We start from the raw sequence: 18,994 nt of genomic DNA on the forward strand, positions 1-18,994 counted from the left end.
AAAAGTAGCTTGCACCTTGCAGAAGACCCAGGAAGCTAAGGAAGGCATTGCATAAGCCACACAGTGACTAGGCTGAAGAAAAAACATTCCTGAGGAAGGGGAATATGAGGGAGCTGTTGTCCTCGGCTGAAGAGAAAACATGACCCTCGTTACTCAGAGTCACCCCGCAAGGTGCCCACTACTACTTTTACAATTGATTTAATAATATATGGGGCTTTGGATATTCATACTAAAAACTGAATGAGAAAGAATAAGACAATTTATGTGGGAATGTGTCTTTAGGTTTTAATGGTGAAAATCTGATGGCAGGTTCCCTTTAAAGGGTGGTTCCAAGAAACAAATCAATACCAGAAGGCATCCTTAATAAGAATGTATCAGTAATATACATACATTGTAACCATTTTTATTCCAACTGGTTTGTATTTGTAAATAACAATCTCTTTATAAATAAAAAAGGAATTACTTTCTAATTTAGGGTACATTCACACAGCGGTATGCCCGCCGTGCGGGCATACCGCCGTGTGCTGGAGAGGAGGAGGAGGGGGCCCCTCCTCCCTCCATAGAGAGTAGCGGCGATTGCCGTCTATGGGGACGTACATGCGGCCGCATGTACGTCCCCGCAGACGGCCATGTGAATGTGCCCTTACTTTGTATTTAGATTTGAGGATAAAAGTTTAACTGAGGCTGGTGAAGCTGAGGTTTTTTTCCTGACAGAGCATAGTAGTATTCACTACTTTGTTCAGAGCTTAGCTGCACTTAATTAAATGTATACACTTACATTGGTGATAATCCTGTGCAAAGAATTGACCAGCACATAATGAAATGTTGAAGGTGAAGACTGTGCCAAGCAAATCTGAAAAGAAACATAACAAAATTAGGAATTTTTTATACTACAGTAAATATGTTACAAAAGTTTCACATTAGGTAACATCTAGATATTTATAAAGAAAAGTTCCGTTGTCAGCCAGGTCTAATGTGGACTGACAAAACATCTCCAGATAACTATCCTACTCCATCTGGACCCCCATATATAATTGCACATGTGGACTCCAACACTAGAACATTTTGCACACAAGAAATTTTTAATACACATTCCAATATTTCTACAATTTTATTCAGTTCAAATACACAGACAAAGTGAATATAGAAACTTCCATTATATCCACATAAAATACACGGAAGCGGGTATATATAGTATTAAGAAGTATTACATTGTATCATTAGTGTGAGCCAAGTCCAAATACTCGCATTTACATAGCTTTTTTGCTCTTAATGCAATTGCTCATTTGTACAGTGTAAAAGCTTACAGTCTTGCACTTTGCTCAGCTAAAGTTATTTCTACTATGTATTTTACTATTATTATGTTATTACTATGTATTTGACTTAAGTGTGCAGTTCTGCATTGTGTTTGTACATTGCTGCGTAATCTGTAGGCGCTATATAAATACAGTAAAGAATTATTATTATATTATTATTGAATTCACTATGATTTCTCCAGTCCCGTATTTACGGATCGTAAATACGTGCCGTTTTTCATCCGTATGCAGCACGTATGTAACCCGTATTTTATACGTCCCCATAGACGGCCTTTTTCATACGTCCGTGTGAATGTAGCCTTAATGTTTTTTAATTTTTGCATGTCACATGCACTTTTTACCTGTTTTTACCTCTTACTTGTCCATTAGTCCATACATTGACATTGTGATACCTAAAATTTAATGATCTGTTTCTTGTTTTTATCTGGTGGTATATTATCAGTTTTCCTTTTGTGCTAGCTATGTATATTTTCTCTATCACCTTGACAATTTTGCCTTGCACTTTGTGTGCTGGTGCTAACTGCATATGTGTCGCTTTTGTCACTTCCGGAAGTACGCGCATTCTGGATGTGATGTAGTTCCTTAGTGGACGATGTCACTTCCACGTTTGGTTTGATTCTAACACCTAGGTCCAGGTTAGCACTTGTAAACACACTTGATACAGGCTTGTTGCGATTTATTTATTGTGTATATTTAGTCATTTTGATCATTGGTTTTCGGTGAAGGTTTTCTTTTTAAAAATGGATTTGTTTGAATTGTTCTAATAAAGTGTTATTTTATGCTTTCTAAATTTTGTTTGTTTCCTCTTTTTTGTGGTGACAAATATTTCTTGAATGTTTTTCAGATAAAATACAATAAAGTGAATTCTATAAACTTTTATTATATCCAGATGCAATAACACAGGAGTGGGCATAAATGGAATAATAATTATTATTATTTATATAGCGCACACAGATTACGCAGCGCTGCACAAAGCTTGTCAAATTGGTCCCTGTCCCCATGGGGATCACAATCTAAACAGTACCCGGAGAAAACCCACGCAAACACAGAGCGAACATACAAACTCTTTGCAGATGTTGACCTGGGTGGGAATCGAACCCAAGACCCCAGCGCTGCATTAACAAATCTAGAAAAAAGGCAAGGCACTACTGCACAGAAACACCTTAGCTATTTGAACTATGTGCACTGTGCTACAGTCAGTTGGTAGCAGACACTAAACTACAGAAAAGAAATAAGACATCATACAAAAAGACTGGCACCAGTGAACAAAGTAAATATACAACGTAATAGTTGAAAACCTACACCATATATTTTAATGAGATTAAATACAGATAAAAATAAAAAAAACTACAAACTATTTAGCATTCAGGTTTAAACTTTAAATGCTGAGTGGTTAGAGGCAAGTATTTATAGCCCTCTTTATGGAGACAAAGTACACAACCAAAAACATAAGATACCAGTCTGGCTCACAGCGGTGTAGCCAAAATTCAGGTTTAAAATTTAAATGCCAAGTGGTTAGAAGTAAAATTTTATAGCCCTCTTTATGGAGACAAAGTACACAACCAAAAACATAAGATACCAGTCTGACACTGCGGTGTATCCATGCCGAATCCTCGGCAATAGATTAGCGTTCAGATATTGATACAGCTTTGTACGCCAATTTAGAAGTCAGCCGGTGCTCCTAGCTACTTGGTAACATTATACAGACTGGAGTTGTAATGCTGACCACCAAACCCAGCAGGGCGGTTTCAGCGTGCAGGTGATCGCTTGATGTTTGTCGGCAATGTGTGGGCAATTCCATGCACATTAGAAATATAGGAGGTACCACAGGTCCCAGATCTTTCAAGTTTAGATAAGTCCAAACATTTACAACCAACATTTGCAGCCGTACAACGCTGTATGACTATCTTAGCGCTAATCTATTGCGGAGGATTCAGCATAGATACACTGCAGCGAGTCAGACTGGTATCTTATGTTTTTGGTTGTGTACTTTGTCTCCATAAAGAGGGCTATAACATTTTACTTCTAACCACTCAGCATTTAAATTTTAAACCTGAATTTTGGCATATATTATATCCAGAACAAACAGTACACTACAATCCACGGCTGGACTAGATACAGTCGTTAACCCACAATCCCTATGGTTTAATTAACTTGCACTATATGTAATAAGTGAAAAATGTCTCTGTATGTTTTAAAAAAAAAGTTTTATACGAAGACTATAGATGCCAAATAGTTTGCAGTTTTAATTTTTATCTGTTTTTAATCGCATTAATATATGGTATATGTTTTCAACTATTATGTTGTATATTTACAATGTCCACTAGTGCCAGTCTTTTTGTATGATTTCATATATGGTATTAAGATGCATTACACTGCATCACAATTTTACCTTTCTGCAGCACCTAATAAATACTGTTATAACATCCCTGCTGGTAATCACTACCAAGCAAATGTACTACTGGATGTATTGAATCCTATATGTGCTAGCGCCTCCAAACCATCTTATCCGTGTATCTCTGGCATCCCAACACGTGTTTCGCACATAGCTATTTCAAGGGGACAAGGTATACACCAGAATGCCTCTTTATATCATGAAGCCTGTACGTCACCTGCTATTCGCCCTATCACCACTTGACCCAGAATAACCCAAAAAATATCCACTCCAAGGTACTGTCGGAACCCCTCCCAGAGTGGCAGTTTATTAATAATCCCTCTGGCTGAAGTTCCAGAGAGTTCTCTCACAGATCACTCGGCCTGCAAAGACTAGCAGCCTGAGAGGGCATCCTCTCCATCAGACCTGCAGCTCTGCCTCACTGCCAAAACTGCTACCAGAGCAGGAAGACTGCATCCAACCACCAGCTAGTAAAAAGAACCTACTACCTCAGTCTGTGACCATTGCTGTGTTGGAGTCAGGGGGAAGCTTCCATCCTTTTGCGGACCCTCCCCCCCCCCCCCCTCTTCTTGCATTCCCTAATTGGCCCTGCACAAAAGAATCCTGTCCACCTAGTCCAAGCCAACAGTAACACACTAGCGCTAGGCAACGCTTAATGCCAATCACTCAGTTTCCAGGGGAATACAGTTGCTCCCACACCAAAAGCTCAGGCCCCATTGGGAGGAAATTGCAAGTTAGAGCATACAAGCTGTGGTCACTGAGTTGGCATTCCAGACTCACAGTACATTCTCTGTTCTCTCCCTGAAGTGGCAATAGCTCTGGACAGACGAGGTGAGGTAGTGCTAGTTGTAAAGTACTGTAATGCCAATTTCATTTTATCCTATCCCAGCCGCACCCAATTAGCATCCAATATTTGAGATAAAGATAAAAGAAAAAGGAAGTTCCTAGCAGTCCATTTATGGAGAACTACTGTGCGAGTAGCTCCGAGGAGTGGAAGGCTACTATGGACAACTGTATGCCTATATATGTTGCAGCTCAGAAATCTTACTTTAAAATGCTGGTTGTTGTGAGGGTTGATCCTAAAACAAGAAACAAGGCAGTCGATCATAAGATCCACATCCGCATTCTGACTTCCTGCACCTCTAGAAAAAGGTTTGCTGGGATTGAACAGCAAATTCTATAAAAACAAGAGTTAAAGGTTAGTGAATAAGCAAACACTCCAAAATAAAACAAGTAAACTTGTACTTTTCTGGTGTTCCCAGTCTGCTGCGTCTCCATTTGTCGTAAAACAAACAGGGTTGCGGCACCTCCACTCAGACAACTTCCGGCTGCATGGCACCACCACCCGTCTCCAGTACTGGCGATGTATCAGGCGCTGGGAAAGGAGAGGGATGGGTATACGCGTGGTGAAGTGATCCCTGAGACGCATTGAGGCGCAGGATACCAAGAACGCCAGAGAAGATTGAATAAGTCCAATGGCAACGCCTACCTTCAAGTCAATGACCAATGATTGGACAAGATGAAATATGACAGAATTATCCTCCCAATTGACATATGTGGAAGCCTTGCACAACTTGACACAAGCAATGGCAGCACTTTCTGTCAGTGGTTTTCCTACTCCATGCCCAGTTAAAGCTTTCCTGAGGTTTTCCAGAAACAGTTTCTGCAAATACGGAGTTTTGCTATGAGTTAAGGCAACATACACATTATAAAAAGGAATCTCTGCATGTAATGATAGGAGAAGTGTAATTTTATTGTGTATATAAGAGAGTATAAAATATACTGGTTATGTGTACATGGGCTTTATCCCGCTTACCTTATTCATTCTGTTTTCTTCTACAACTTCCTTAGAAATGTCCTGGATAATTTCAGGACACAGAACAAGTAAAATTATCTGCAAGGGCCACACAGCTACTTTTCGCTTGTTGCTTTCCGCAAAACTATCCACAAGGTCAAATAACTTTTCTGCACAGTCTGGAAGAGAGTAAAATAAGAAGTTAATGATATGATACTTCTAAATCCTGCCTATAGATAAAAAACGTTTAAAATGTGAGGACAGGGCCACAAAAACTTTTCAGGAAGATGCTACACTGACTATCAATGTCATTATCATCAAAAACAGAGTGAAGGGCAGTGATAAAGAGAAATTGAAGAGTCAATTAATTTTGGTAGATTGTGCATTTAATTTTTCAAGGTTTCTTTCACACTAACGTGTGAAGGACCAATATATTTGTACCCATAGAAGCTATGGCACAACGCTCATGCCTCTGCCTCTCCAGCCTAAAAACTGTGCTACACACGGATCCTTGAATGGACGTAGCACACGCTCGTGTCAATGGAGCCTTAGGATTTCAGAAAAAAATGTGGCAATAATGTGAAAAGAAGATATGGCACAACCGTCACTACCATAGATGCAATCAGGAAGTGTCTCAGTACATGATATGTTGTCCTTTTTTCTAAACAGACTTCAGGATTAGGGCTTATTCACACACCCGTGAATCACAGACTATGCAGTTTTCTGTTTCATGTACTAAGCACATGGCCAGGCCTGTGAATAATAGTTCATTTCTGCAAGGAATCCCTGCTTCACCACTAAACAGCAGGGCAAAACTGTTACCATACAACCAACAGCCTGACAACTTGAACAATTAACCCCTTGCAATTATGCTAATTACTTGTGTCCAAGCTTTTTGGCCCCTCCATTGTAAAGTCTTAATTTTAATTTTTTTCTATTTACAGTCATATGAGGGCTTGTTTACTGCATAACAAATTGTACTTACCACTGACAGCATTTAATATCCCATGCAATACAATGAGAAGCTGGTAAAAAAAAAAAAATGATACTTTCTAATACGACTTCCCCTGTTTTGGGATCATTTATTCTTTACCAATTAGAGACAAGATGGCAGTGTGAAGAAAGGGGCGTGGCCTGATGCCGACCTAGGAGGACGTGCGCCGCGGAGCTCCCGGGACCTGGCACCCTATCACCCTTCCCAGGCAGCCATCCTCCACCTGTACCCCCTCCAGCCTGCTCCCCGGTGCCGCGGGTACCTGCCCCCACACTCCGGTGGCGGTATCGCGGCGGTCACCGGCTCCGTGAGGTCCCCTCCAGCACTTCACCTCCTGCGGCCTCCCACGTGTCCCACGCGGCGGCGGGACCATAGCCGCCCGACATCGCGGCTGCACACCGGAGAGGTGTTGAATACCGGGGGAGGGAACCCCCCCCCCCCCGTGCTGTGCCGCCGACCCGCTGTGCTGCTGACCTGCCCTGTCGGGGGATCGTGGCAGCGCTCCAGCCGGCCCTGTATCCTGCCGGAGGCGCCATCATACTGGACTCCCCTGCGCTGCCTGAGGCCTAGGCGCGCAGGGTTAACCCTGTCACTGCCGGACTGCAGCCAGGAATAAGGTAGGGAAGTAATTCCCCTGCTGCTACTCTCCTCTCACCTGGGGACCCCAAGCTGTGCAGCCCACCATACTCCCAGTGATCCCCTGCTCCTGGGTTTTGTTTTATATTAACCCTCGCAGTGCCGCTGCAATACTCCACGTGGGTTTGGACTGTATCTCTGCTAATTACTGGACGCTAGGCTCCTTGATTGTTTATCACTGGCCCCCCCCTGTCCAGACGTCATGGGTAACCGGAGGAGAACGGCTAAAATGCTCAAAGCAGCGTCCAGGGTGTCTGCGCCTCCATCGGATGATGAATCCGTCCATGAAGATCCTCCATTCCAGTCCCTGGAACCCCTGGACGCGCAGGAATGCTCCACATCACAAGCCATTCTTGCACAGATACAGTCGAACGCTGCCAAAAAGTTGGGGAGATTCTCCCGCACGCAGCCCTGCTCTCCTCAGGGGTCCCCAAACTCCTCTCCCTCCCTCTTTGAAGGCTCCCAGAGCCCGCCGCAGCTTGTAAGCTATGAAGAGGGTGCTGATCCGCCTGACGTGGCCACTGAACTGGACCGCAAATTTGCAGAGGTGCTGGCGGCCATTAATGGGTGCCAATCCAAACTGGTTACCAAAGTGGATGAGCTGCGGCAGGACTTTGTTCTTTTAAGGCACGATGTCCACAAAGCTAAAGAGCGAATAACAGAAACTGAACGCAGAATATCTGAGGTGGAGGATGTTCAGAGGCCTATGCCGACACAGATCAGAGAGCTCCAGCGCCAAATGTCTGCATCCATCGACAGAGCTGATGACCTCGAAAACCGCCTGCGACGGAACAACGTCAGAGTGGTTGGCCTCCCCGAAAAAGTGGAGGGGTCTGACCCTGTATCCTTTTTTGAAAATTGGCTCAAAAATATGCTGCCTGCAGATACCTTCTCCCCGTTCTTCACAGTGGAAAGGGCCCATCGTGTGCCATCCCGCCCTGGCCCCCCAGGGGGCAATCCGAGACCCTTCCTGGTCCGGCTGCTGCACTTTAGGGACAGGGACTCTATCCTCAGGGCTGTCCGTACCAAGGGAGAAATCCTCTATGCCAACAGCAGAGTGTCCTTCTACCCTGATTTCTCTGCATCCGTCAGGAAACAGCGAGCACAATTTACTGAGGTCCGTGCCCGTCTCCGTGACAAGGGGTATAAATACTCCATGATGTATCCTTCCAAGCTCCGAATTGTGGACGGCCAGAAGACTCGTTTCTTCACCTGCCCAACCGAAGCACTTCACTGGGCTGATGCAGCTCCACGGGCTCCAGCTGGAAGGCCCGCACCTCCTGAGTGACTGGACCCACATATCCTTTTATCTGATATGCAATGACAGTGCTGGACTTAGTCTTGAATAGATATTTAGGGGTCCCAGATCATTATTACAGTTTTCTACTATTGGTTTACATACTACGTACCTCACAAATTGTACCCTGTGACTGATTGTGTTCTCTTTTTTGGTCATATCGACCAGTGCGCCACACGTGGCACTTTCCCCCCTCCCTCCTCCCTCTCCCTCCTCCCCCCTTTCCTGCTACCACTACCTCCCTACGTCTCCCTCCTTTCTCCCCCCCCTCCCCTATCTCCTCTTTGGTTCTCGCAAAATATGGCTGCCTAATAACCTCCTGATCACATATACATTAAGGGTTGAAGGTCCCGGGACAAATGGTGTAGGTTTGTCTTGAGTTAGGGACCACTGTTCTACTATTTGACTGTTAGTGGGTATAGGTCTACACTACTGCTGTTAGGGTGTTAGACAGGGGGTTTGTATTCTTGGGATTGTTAGTTCAGTTCTGTTATATTTGTTATGCTCACTGTTGTCTGTCTGTCTATGTCTCTGTGGTATGAGAGGATGAATGCTTGGTTGCTCACGTCTCCTTCCCCACACCCCTTTCCCTTCCGCTAAGATGTCTTCACTTAAGGTAATGAGTTGGAATGTGAGGGGACTCAACTCCAAATTCAAGAGGGCCCTGATGTTAGACGTCATTAAGCGTCAGGCCCCCCATATTGTATGTATCCAAGAGACACACCTTACGGGTCAGAAGGTCCTCTCTCTGAAGCGGGCCTGGGTGGCTAGAGGTTATCATTCCTCCTACTCTGTCTACGCTAGGGGAGTATCCATACTCATATCCAAAGCGCTTCCCATAGAGGTCATACAGGTAGCACCGGATCACTTTGGCCGTTTTGTGATCGTACATTGTGCCTTGTGGGGCTTTACCTTTACTATAGCGTCTATTTATGTCCCCCCTCCCTTTGATCCAGCTGTATTGCATCTAATATCCAGTAAGCTGGCTGTTATGCCTCCCAGTCCGATACTCTGCATTGGTGACTTCAATGCAGTCCCTAATCCCTCCTTAGATCGTACAAGTGGTCTGGACACAGGCTCGGTCCGTCTGAATGAGTGGCTCACTTCTCTAGACCTCGCCGATGTTTGGCGTTGTAAGCACCCTCAGGAGAGAGAATACTCATTCTATTCCTCTGTTCATAAGAGCTTCTCTCGGATTGATCTGGCCTTTGTCTCCCCTGATATGCTGCAGCATGTTGATCAGGTATCCTATTGCCCGCGCAGTGCATCAGACCACTCTGCCTTGTTCATTAGTCTCCTTATAGGCCCCCCCAGCGACTCCCGCTTATGGCGCCTGCACCCGGCTTGGCTCCTGTCTCCTGCGGTCCAGAGTACTGTTAGGGCAGCGCACAGCGAATTCTGGGAGGTGCACTCAACCCATCCTGAACCCCTTCTAGTCTGGGACTCGTACAAGTCCTCGGTGCGGGGAGCATTCATGTCAGGTGTAGCTGGCCATAGGAAATCTTTAAATGCGCAGGAGGAAAGGCTGACCACCGCACTGGTGACCGCAGAAAAGGAGTATCTAGAGAAACCGAATCCGGGGAATAAAAAGACTTGGGCTCAGGCGCAGAGGAACCATCTAGCTGTAGTGAAGGAGCGCACCAGTAAGCGCCTGCTAGCCAGGGAGGCGTCTATCTTTGAATTTGGAGATAAAAATGGGAAGCTGCTTGCATATCTCTCGCGGGCTGAACGTCCTTGTGCTTCCGTTCCCTCTATCCGTAACAGTAGTGGAGCCCTGATCACAGAACCCCGGGCCATCAACATGGTATTTTATGAATTCTATTCCTCTCTTTACAGCTCCAGATTGTCCGCCTCTTCCGTCGAGATTTCCAGATTCCTTGACAGTCTTCCACTTTGGAGACTCACATCGGCACAGTCATCGGAGCTTGATGCTCCGCTCTCGGCGGAGGAGGTGGAACTGGCAATCCAATCGTTGCCCCCCGGCAAGACACCTGGACTTGACGGACTGGGTGGTGAATGGTATAGGGATAACTGTGAAACTCTGGTTCCCCATCTCCTTAGACTGTACTCTGATGCGTTTGACAGCGGTTCCCTCCCCGACTCCATGCGAGAGGCCCTTATTGTAGTTATTCCCAAGCCTGGTAAGGACCCGCTTCTTCCCGACTCATACCGTCCAATTTCCCTCCTAAACTCAGATGTTAAGATACTAGCAAAAATTCTGGCAACAAGGCTTAACAAAGTAATATTATCCTTGGTTCACCCAGACCAGACAGGCTTTATGCCTGGGAGGGGAACTGACATAAATATACAAAGACTACACCTGAACATTGCAGAGGCAGAGCGGTCTCCAGACCCTGGGTTTATATTATCCTTAGACAATTGTAAGGCGTTTGACTCCGTGGAATGGACATATTTATGGACCCTCTTGCCTAGAATGGGTTTTGGCCCTCGATTTACAGCGTTAGTTAAACTAATGTATAACGACCCCAAGGCTAGGGTACGGACTAATCTTAACATCTCACCTACTCTCCCTATGGCTAGGGGCACTAGACAGGGTTGCCCACTATCTCCCCTCCTCTTCGCACTCGCCATTGAGCCCCTTGCTGTGGCGATCCGCCACTCCGAGGGCATTAAGGGCATTACTAGAGGTCCTATCATTGAAAAGGTATCTCTCTATGCTGATGATACACTTGTATACCTTGGGGATGTGGGCCCCTCACTGGAATCCCTTCTGTCCTTGATAGAACGCTATGGGGGGTTCTCAGGCCTTCGGGTTAACTGGGACAAATCGGCCCTCTTTCCCTTATCTGATGTAGGGGTACACTCCCTCCCCGTCCCAGTCCAGGTGGTGTCCACATTTAAATATCTGGGGGTCCTAGTATCACGCAAGGTCCAGGCATTCACGGAGTTAAACATTACACCCCTGATAACTGCAACCGAATCGCGTCTAAAAGCCTGGTCCACTCTCCCCTTGTCTCTGTACGGGCGCATTAATATATTTAAAATGATCTTCCTCCCCAAATTCCTATACCTCTTCCATGCTTGCCCTATACTGCTTCCTAAGAGCCTATTTAAACGCTTGGACGGCATTCTCAGGTCCTTCTACTGGCAGAGTAGTGCCCCGCGGTTCAGTTTAGCGCTGCTTCAGGCTCCCAAGGCGAGGGGTGGACTGGCTGCCCCGGATCTGTATCTTTATTACCTGGCTTCCCAGCTAGTATATGCCCAGTGGTGGATAGATATAGACATGGGTAATGCAGCTACTGCACTGGCTGGTGCCCTGGTGGGTTCCTACGAGGCCCTTACAAACTTGCTGTACAGGTATAAGTCCCCATCTGATACCCCACTGCCCCTACGTACGGTAGCGGTGTGCTGGCGTAGGGCACAATCCCTGGTAGAACCGAGCAGCTCTCCCCCTCTTTCGCCCAGGACTCCATTGTGGCTCAATCCGTGGCTTTCTCACTTCCTCTCCCTCCCGGGCTGGACAATGTGGGGGGCGGCGGGGGTGAAATTTGTAGGTCAGCTCTTATCCCCGGAAGCAGAATTACTCAGCTTTAACGAGTTAAGGGAGAGACATACTGTACCCAATACGGCCAGCTTCCATTACACGCAACTGCGACACGCATTCAAAGCCTAATTCGGCTCCTTCAGCCCGACAGTGAAATTCTCCAAACTAGAGACTCTGATGAGTACCCCGGACCTCCCTAAGCCACTCACTCAGTGCTATGCTCTCCTACAAGAGCAAAAGTCCAGACCGTTTGATAGAGCCTGTGAACGCTGGAGACAGGATATCCCTGACCTGTCGGATGATGACTGGAGGGAGGTCGAACTGTCCTACTTCACATCTGTAGTGAGTGCGAGGGACTTCCTGATCCAATCTAAATTCCTCCATCGAGTATACTTCACCCCTGCTAGACTATTCCGCATGGGAGCAATGCCCAATGACCTTTGCTTTCGCTGTCAGGCTGAAGTCGGATCCTTCCTGCATTGTGTCTGGTCCTGCCCTAGGGTCCATGTCTTCTGGTCCGAAGTGCTGGAGTTCCTAAATCTACATTTTGATCTCCCACGCCTGATGTCTCCCTCTGTGTGTCTCCTCGGCATCATAAATGAAGTTGTCAATGGCCACTATGATAAAATTTTCTTTAGGTTTGTATTATACTACGCTCGAAAAGTGGTGGTGATGACCTGGAAGGACCAGGAGCCCCCTCCGTTAAAAAGATGGATACTACTTATTAACAGCGTCATTCCCCACTACCGGTCCCTGTATGTCAACAGGAAGTGTCCCCAGAAGTTTGACCGCATCTGGTCCAGATGGTGCGAGACTCCCCATACTGCCTTATAATCACATGTGATTTATACTCCTCTCCATGATGAAGGAGACTGAGAGTGTTGGTGTGTGTGTGTGTGTGTGTGACTGATTGTCTATGTGTCAATAGTTATTTGTGTTGTATCAAGATGTCTGGCTACAGTATCTGCTGTCATTTACTGTGTAATATCCCTCAGTTAATTTTGGAACGCAGCAAGAACCTGAATGTTACCATGGCTGTTGTATAATAATCCTGTATTGGGGGGAAAGAAATATGTGACAGACAATCTTGTTCTTCGATTTTGTTTACTTTAATTGTATAAAATTTTAAAATTGCAAAAATAAATACTTTTAAAAAAAAGATGGCAGTGTGAATGTGCCGCCAGCATAATGCAGCAAACACCAGTATGTATAAAAAAAGGCCCGCACTTTTGTCACGTTCCCTTCAGGGAATAAAGCAGAAAAGACATGTTTTTAACCTTAGAAGCCTTACCTGCCATGTCAGTCTGAGGTCTCTGGTACAATTTGGTAAACTCATCAGGATAATTCTCTACCCAATTCCAGAATGCCTGCAAATTCAATAAATGTTGTTATTCTGTTACATTTACACTGCCATGTCAACCAAGAGCTGATTGGTATGGGCCAAAAACAATGGGGCTAATACAAAAAATATTCTTAAAGGACATCTACCACCAGGATGAACCAAGCATACTTACATATGCTGGTTTGTGCCCCCTCGGGTATTATCCATTCTTCTTTTAGTTTCTTATGCCCATGTTTTTACAAAAAAAGGGTGAAAAAAAAAGCCTAAGGGGCTCTTGGCTTCATAAATGTTAATTGAGCGTGGAGTTCATTTGCAAATTTTGTCTTTAAAACAAGGGCATCTTAAAAGCTAAAAACAGGCGATACTGCCAGAGGAGGTACACACCTAGTGATCCTAGTGAAAGATTTCCTTCAAAGGGAACCTGTCACCACATATACAGCCACAAAAATCACCTTTTATCTTATAGTACCTTGAACTAAAGGGGGCGTGTCCTGCCTGGCCACCCCTCCCATCTAATCCTCCCCAAGGCATATGCCAGTGGTGGCGAACCTATGGCACGGGTGCCAGAGGTGGCACTCTGAGCCCTTTCTGTGGACACTCAGGCCATCCCCCCAATTTCACCAAACAGGAACACATCCACCAAATATTACTGCAGTCCCAAGCAAATTAAAGGATGCTGCTCTCAGTGCTATTTTAAAGCAACACATCACCGGCTGTTTGAAACTGCAGGAAAAGTAAGAAGGTGTTGACTGAACTGCATTGTCTTTGGAGGTCATCCTGCTGGTCCCACTATTCTTCCTGGAGAGAAGCTACAATGAGGGTCTGAATTTGCCCACCTTCTTTAAACTGCATTGGTGGCTTTTGGAGAGCCATTACAATTGAATGATGTTGAAGAATCGGTAGCAATAAGTTTCTGCTTGAAATGCCATATTGGCACTTTATGGTAAATAAGTGGATTTTGGTTGTAGTTTGGGCACTCAATCTCTGAAAGGTTCGCCATCACTGGCATATGCCTCTTTACTTGTCACAGTTCATGTCATGTGAACAGAGTGACATCATCTCAGGTCCTTTAGCCTCTTAACCCCCTTTTTCGTTTTTTGCATCTATTTTTCACTCCCCACTAAAATTGCACTTCATAGTGATGGTATTTACTATTCCATGCCGTATACTGAGAAGCAGGAAAAAAATTCTAAATGCAGTAAAAAATATGAAACAGCTTTCACTGTGTGCCGTACATGACAGGTCTACTTCATTCTTTGGGTCAGTACGATCACTGAGATAACAAATTTGTATAGGTTTTATAATATTTTCATACATTTACAAAAAAAAAAAAAAAAATTCATTTTGCTGTATTCTTGCGCTAATAACTTTTGCATACATTGGTGTACAGAGCTGTGGGAGTTGTCATTTTTTTTCTGACTTTTGATTACGTTTTCAATGCTTCTATTTTTAGGACCGTGCGACCTTTTGATCACTTTTTATAGAATTTTTTATATTTTTCAAAATGGCAAAAAAAGTGCCATTTGTAAATTTGGGCGCTATTTTCCGTTACGGGGTTTAACGGAGTGAAAAACCGTTATTATATTATTATACTAGTGTGTTTATGATTTTTTACTGTATATTTCTTCTAGGGAAAGGGGGGTGATTACAATTTTTATATTTTTTTTAACTTTTTTTTATTTTTATTTTGATCAAATAAAGTTTTTATTGAAAACCAAAACAATAGTCTTCCATTTTTTACATTTATAACTTTTTATTTTTAACTATTTTTTAGACCCTCTAGGGCAGAGGTCCCCAACCGCCGGTCCGCGGACCAGGACCGGGCCGTTGGAGTTCACCAGCCGGTCCGCGCAGGGGCGGCACCGGCCAGCACTGAGCTCCCGCACCGGACGGGACCACGTTGCAGCCCTGTGTCCGGCACCTTGCTCCGCGACGCTGCCAACACCTTGCGCCCACCCCCCGACGCCGCCGGCACCTTACAACGGTCCCCAGACCCTGCCGGCACCGAGCTCCCCCACTCCAGGCTCTCGGCTCCCTGCTCCCCCTGCCCCCGCTCAAGCTCCAGGCTCCTTTCCCGCTCCCTCCGCTAACATCCTCCCTGCTCCCGGCTCTCCGCTCCCTCCGGTTCCCGGCTCTCCGCTCCCTCCGGTTCCCGGCTCTCCGCTCCCTCCGGTTCCCGGCTCTCCGCTCCCGGCTCAACCTGTCTCTGCTAACGCCCCCCCCCTCTCTCGGCTCCCTGCCCCTGCTCAAGCTACCCTACCACTCCCTCCGCTCTCCGCTCTCTGCTCCCTCTGCCACCCCGCTCCCAGTTCTCGGCTCTTGACCTACCAGCTTACGGCTCTCTGCTCCCGGCTCCCCTTCCACTCCCGTCTCAACCCGGCTCCGCTAACGTCCCCCCCCCCCTCCAGGCTCTCGGCTCCCGGCTCCCCCTGCCAACGCTTAAGCTCCAGGCTCCCTAGCCTCCCGGCTCTCAAGACCTACCCGCTCCCGGCTACCTCACCGCGCCACCACCGCTGCAGAGAGGTAAGGTTACTTTATCTTTGCAAATATATGTGTAATATGTGTATATATGTGTAATATGTGTATATATGTGTAAATATATGTAATATGTGTGTGTGTGTATATATGTGTGTATATATGTGTATATGTGTATATGCTGTATCTACTGTTTGTTTATGTGTATATATGCTGTATGTATATGCAGCATTTGTGATATTTATCAGGGCTTCTATTTTGTACTACATGGCAGTACTCGGTATGCATTTTATACTACTTGGCGGTACGTTGTATCTATTTTATACTACATGGCGGTATTCTGTGTGCATTTTATACTACATGGCGGTATTCTGTGTGCATTTTATACTACATGGCGGTATTCTGTATGCATTTTATACTACATGGCGGTATTCTGTATGCATTTTATACTACATGGCGGTATTCTGTATGCATTTTATACTACATGGCGGTATGCTGTATGCATTTTATACTACATGGCGGTATTCTGTATGCATTTTATACTACATGGCGGTATGCTGTATGCATTTTATACTACATGGTGGTATTCTGTATGCATTTTATACTACATGGCGGTATTCTGCATGCATTTTATACTACATGGTGATACGCTGTATGCATTTTATACTACATGGCGATACGCTGCATGCATTTTATACTACATGGCGATACGCTGTATGCATTTTGCATTGCTTTATTTTTACACCAAACCAATATGATGGATCTGGTCCGGACACTCCCTGATATCTTATATTATAAGCTCCACCCCTCCATAACCCCACCCCATATGACCAAAGCCCCGCCCCCACCGGGCCATTGGAAACTGGTCTAGCTTAAAGCCGGTCCCTGGTGCAAAAAAGGTTGGGGACCTCTGCTCTAGGGTACTCAAACCCTAGGTTGTCTCATTGATCCTACCATATTCTACGATACTACAGTATGGCAGTATATGGGGATTTCTCACATCTATTACAATGTGCAAATCATACGTTGTAATACGTAGCCTAAAACATAATGGCCTCAAATCCCTGTCAGCGAAGGAAGGGTTAACACCCGCGATCTGTGCTAGCACAGATCGCTAGTTTAAGCAACAGCGTTTGCTTCAATGTGAAGCAAACGCCGGTGAGTATGAAGAGGGCTCCAGTATATAGCCAGCCAGCCCCTCCCCCCTCCAGTATATAGCCAGCCAGCCCCTCCCCCCTCCAGTATATAGCCAGCCAGCCCCTCCCCCCTCCAGTATATAGCCAGCCAGCCCCTCCCCCCTCCAGTATATAGCCAGCCAGCCCCTCCCCCCTCCAGTATATAGCCAGCCAGCCCCTCCCCCCTCCAGTATATAGCCAGCCAGCCCCTCCCCCCTCCAGTATATAGCCAGCCAGCCCCTCCCCCTCCAGTATATAGCCAGCCAGCCCCTCCCCCTCCAGTATATAGCCAGCCAGCCCCTCCCCCTCCAGTATATAGCCAGACAGCCCCTCCCCCTCCAGTATATAGCCAGACAGCCCCTCCCCCTCCAGTATATAGCCAGACAGCCCCTCCCCCTCCAGTATATAGCCAGACAGCCCCTCCCCCTCCAGTATATAGCCAGACAGCCCCTCCCCCTCCAGTATATAGCCAGACAGCCCCTCCCCCTCCAGTATATAGCCAGACAGCCCCTCCCCCTCCAGTATATAGTACAGTGACAAGTCCGTGAGCACTGGCAGCACATAGACGATCACCGCAGCTACTTGCCAACGTCACAATCTGTGCACCGCTAGTATGCACGGACCTGGCACCGACGGCAGGCAGAGATCAAGAGGATGACCTGCTGGGGGCATCGGAAAGGTGAGTACTCCGTTTATTTTTTATATACCCAATAATATTGTGCTGGAAAAACTCAGCTTTTACTAAAGTGTATACAGTATTTATAACCAGACTTAACTATGCTGGATTGTCTTATTTATACACTAATTTTTTTTTTTCTTGGGCATCTGCTCAGATATAGGTGATCACTAGAGAATATCCCTACTATTCGGTAGTATTTCACACTTTATTATCTCCATATATCGGAATTAAAAACTTTAAAAACCTATACACACAATACAACCAATAAGAGACTCATGGGGAGATGTATCAAATGTCTCAGAGCAAAACCTTTCTTGCAGAGCTCAGCTCTGATTGGCTGCCATAAGCAACTAGAACAGTTCTGCTCTCAGACACTTCTGATAAATCTCCCCTGCTGTGTGTATGTGTATTTAATTTAACTAGATACCTTTACAGAGTGAGAATCTATATTGGGGATACCGCAGATATTCTGTAGCAAACACCTCTAGTTCTCTGAAAAATAATCAGACAAATAAGATATTCGTAGACAAATAAGAGAATCTAGGATGGTTGACTTGGTTACAAATACTACTATCCATTTTTAGTTAGATAGTACTGTATAGAATAAAGGTAATGTTGCTATCCTGTAACAACAGTCATCCCTAAACAAGTCAGCTAGTCACCAACATTAGGTTGAAAATTTTAATCAGTCATCAGTGTTTAATTGTTTTAATATAAAATTCATTAAAATGATGTTTTACTTATAATATTTGGGTGACAATCTAAGGTATCCAGCTCTGCTACCAATTTTTTATACAATTGGTAGACAAAAATAAAAATGTAAAAAAAATGCTCTTTTGTATTTTTCCCCATTAAAAAAGATTTTAAGCAGTAAAATTGTATAAACTTACTAAAATATGTTATAAACATCTTCTGCAATGTGTTTTTTGATTTTTTTTTTTTTATTGATAACACTGCGTAAATCTTATTTCTGCATTTTGAAACAAAAACACAATCACACATCAGCTTTGAAACAACATAATTTTGGTCATATACCTTTTCAAGACTATTGATAACCGCCAGCTGGGCAACTTTCTTTAGTGATTTAAACTTGAAGACTGTCTCTGAAAAACAGACAGTAATGCCTTTAATACTGCAGTAACAAGGAAAGATACATCTATTTACAGGAGTATCACAGGTAAATTAAGACAGAATCCCACTTACCTTGTAAAAGTCTTTTCAGTTTTGCACAGTCCACATTGATGTACTGGATCAAATCTATGTCGTGCACATCAGCATTGTCTTCTGAGCAAACGGTCAGTTCTTGTAGCCTAAGAAACACACAAAAGATATGTATGCCACATTACGCCGGCTTATGCAATTAAAGTGCTAGTGTAGTAACATAC

General features: G+C 45.0%; 1 protein-coding gene across 4 annotated transcripts in view; it reads right to left on the bottom strand.

The window, feature by feature from the left end:
- The window catches only part of NF1 (neurofibromin 1), a 138,824-nt gene that overhangs the window by 98,971 nt on the left and 20,859 nt on the right, over nucleotides 1-18,994 (bottom strand). For all 4 annotated transcript variants that reach the window (XM_072136113.1, XM_072136112.1, XM_072136111.1 and 1 more), the window contains exons 5-11: nucleotides 18,813-18,919; nucleotides 18,645-18,712; nucleotides 13,230-13,305; nucleotides 5,528-5,685; nucleotides 5,201-5,374; nucleotides 4,760-4,888; nucleotides 779-853 (exon numbers count right to left, since the gene is read on the bottom strand). In XM_072136113.1, coding sequence (XP_071992214.1) covers nucleotides 779-853; nucleotides 4,760-4,888; nucleotides 5,201-5,374; nucleotides 5,528-5,685; nucleotides 13,230-13,305; nucleotides 18,645-18,712; nucleotides 18,813-18,919 — 787 coding nt within the window. The remainder of the gene's footprint in view (nucleotides 1-778; nucleotides 854-4,759; nucleotides 4,889-5,200; nucleotides 5,375-5,527; nucleotides 5,686-13,229; nucleotides 13,306-18,644; nucleotides 18,713-18,812; nucleotides 18,920-18,994) is intronic.

The sequence above is a fragment of the Engystomops pustulosus genome, chromosome 2 (genome assembly GCF_040894005.1).
Source record: "Engystomops pustulosus chromosome 2, aEngPut4.maternal, whole genome shotgun sequence".
In the NCBI taxonomy this organism is placed as follows: domain Eukaryota; kingdom Metazoa; phylum Chordata; class Amphibia; order Anura; family Leptodactylidae; genus Engystomops; species Engystomops pustulosus.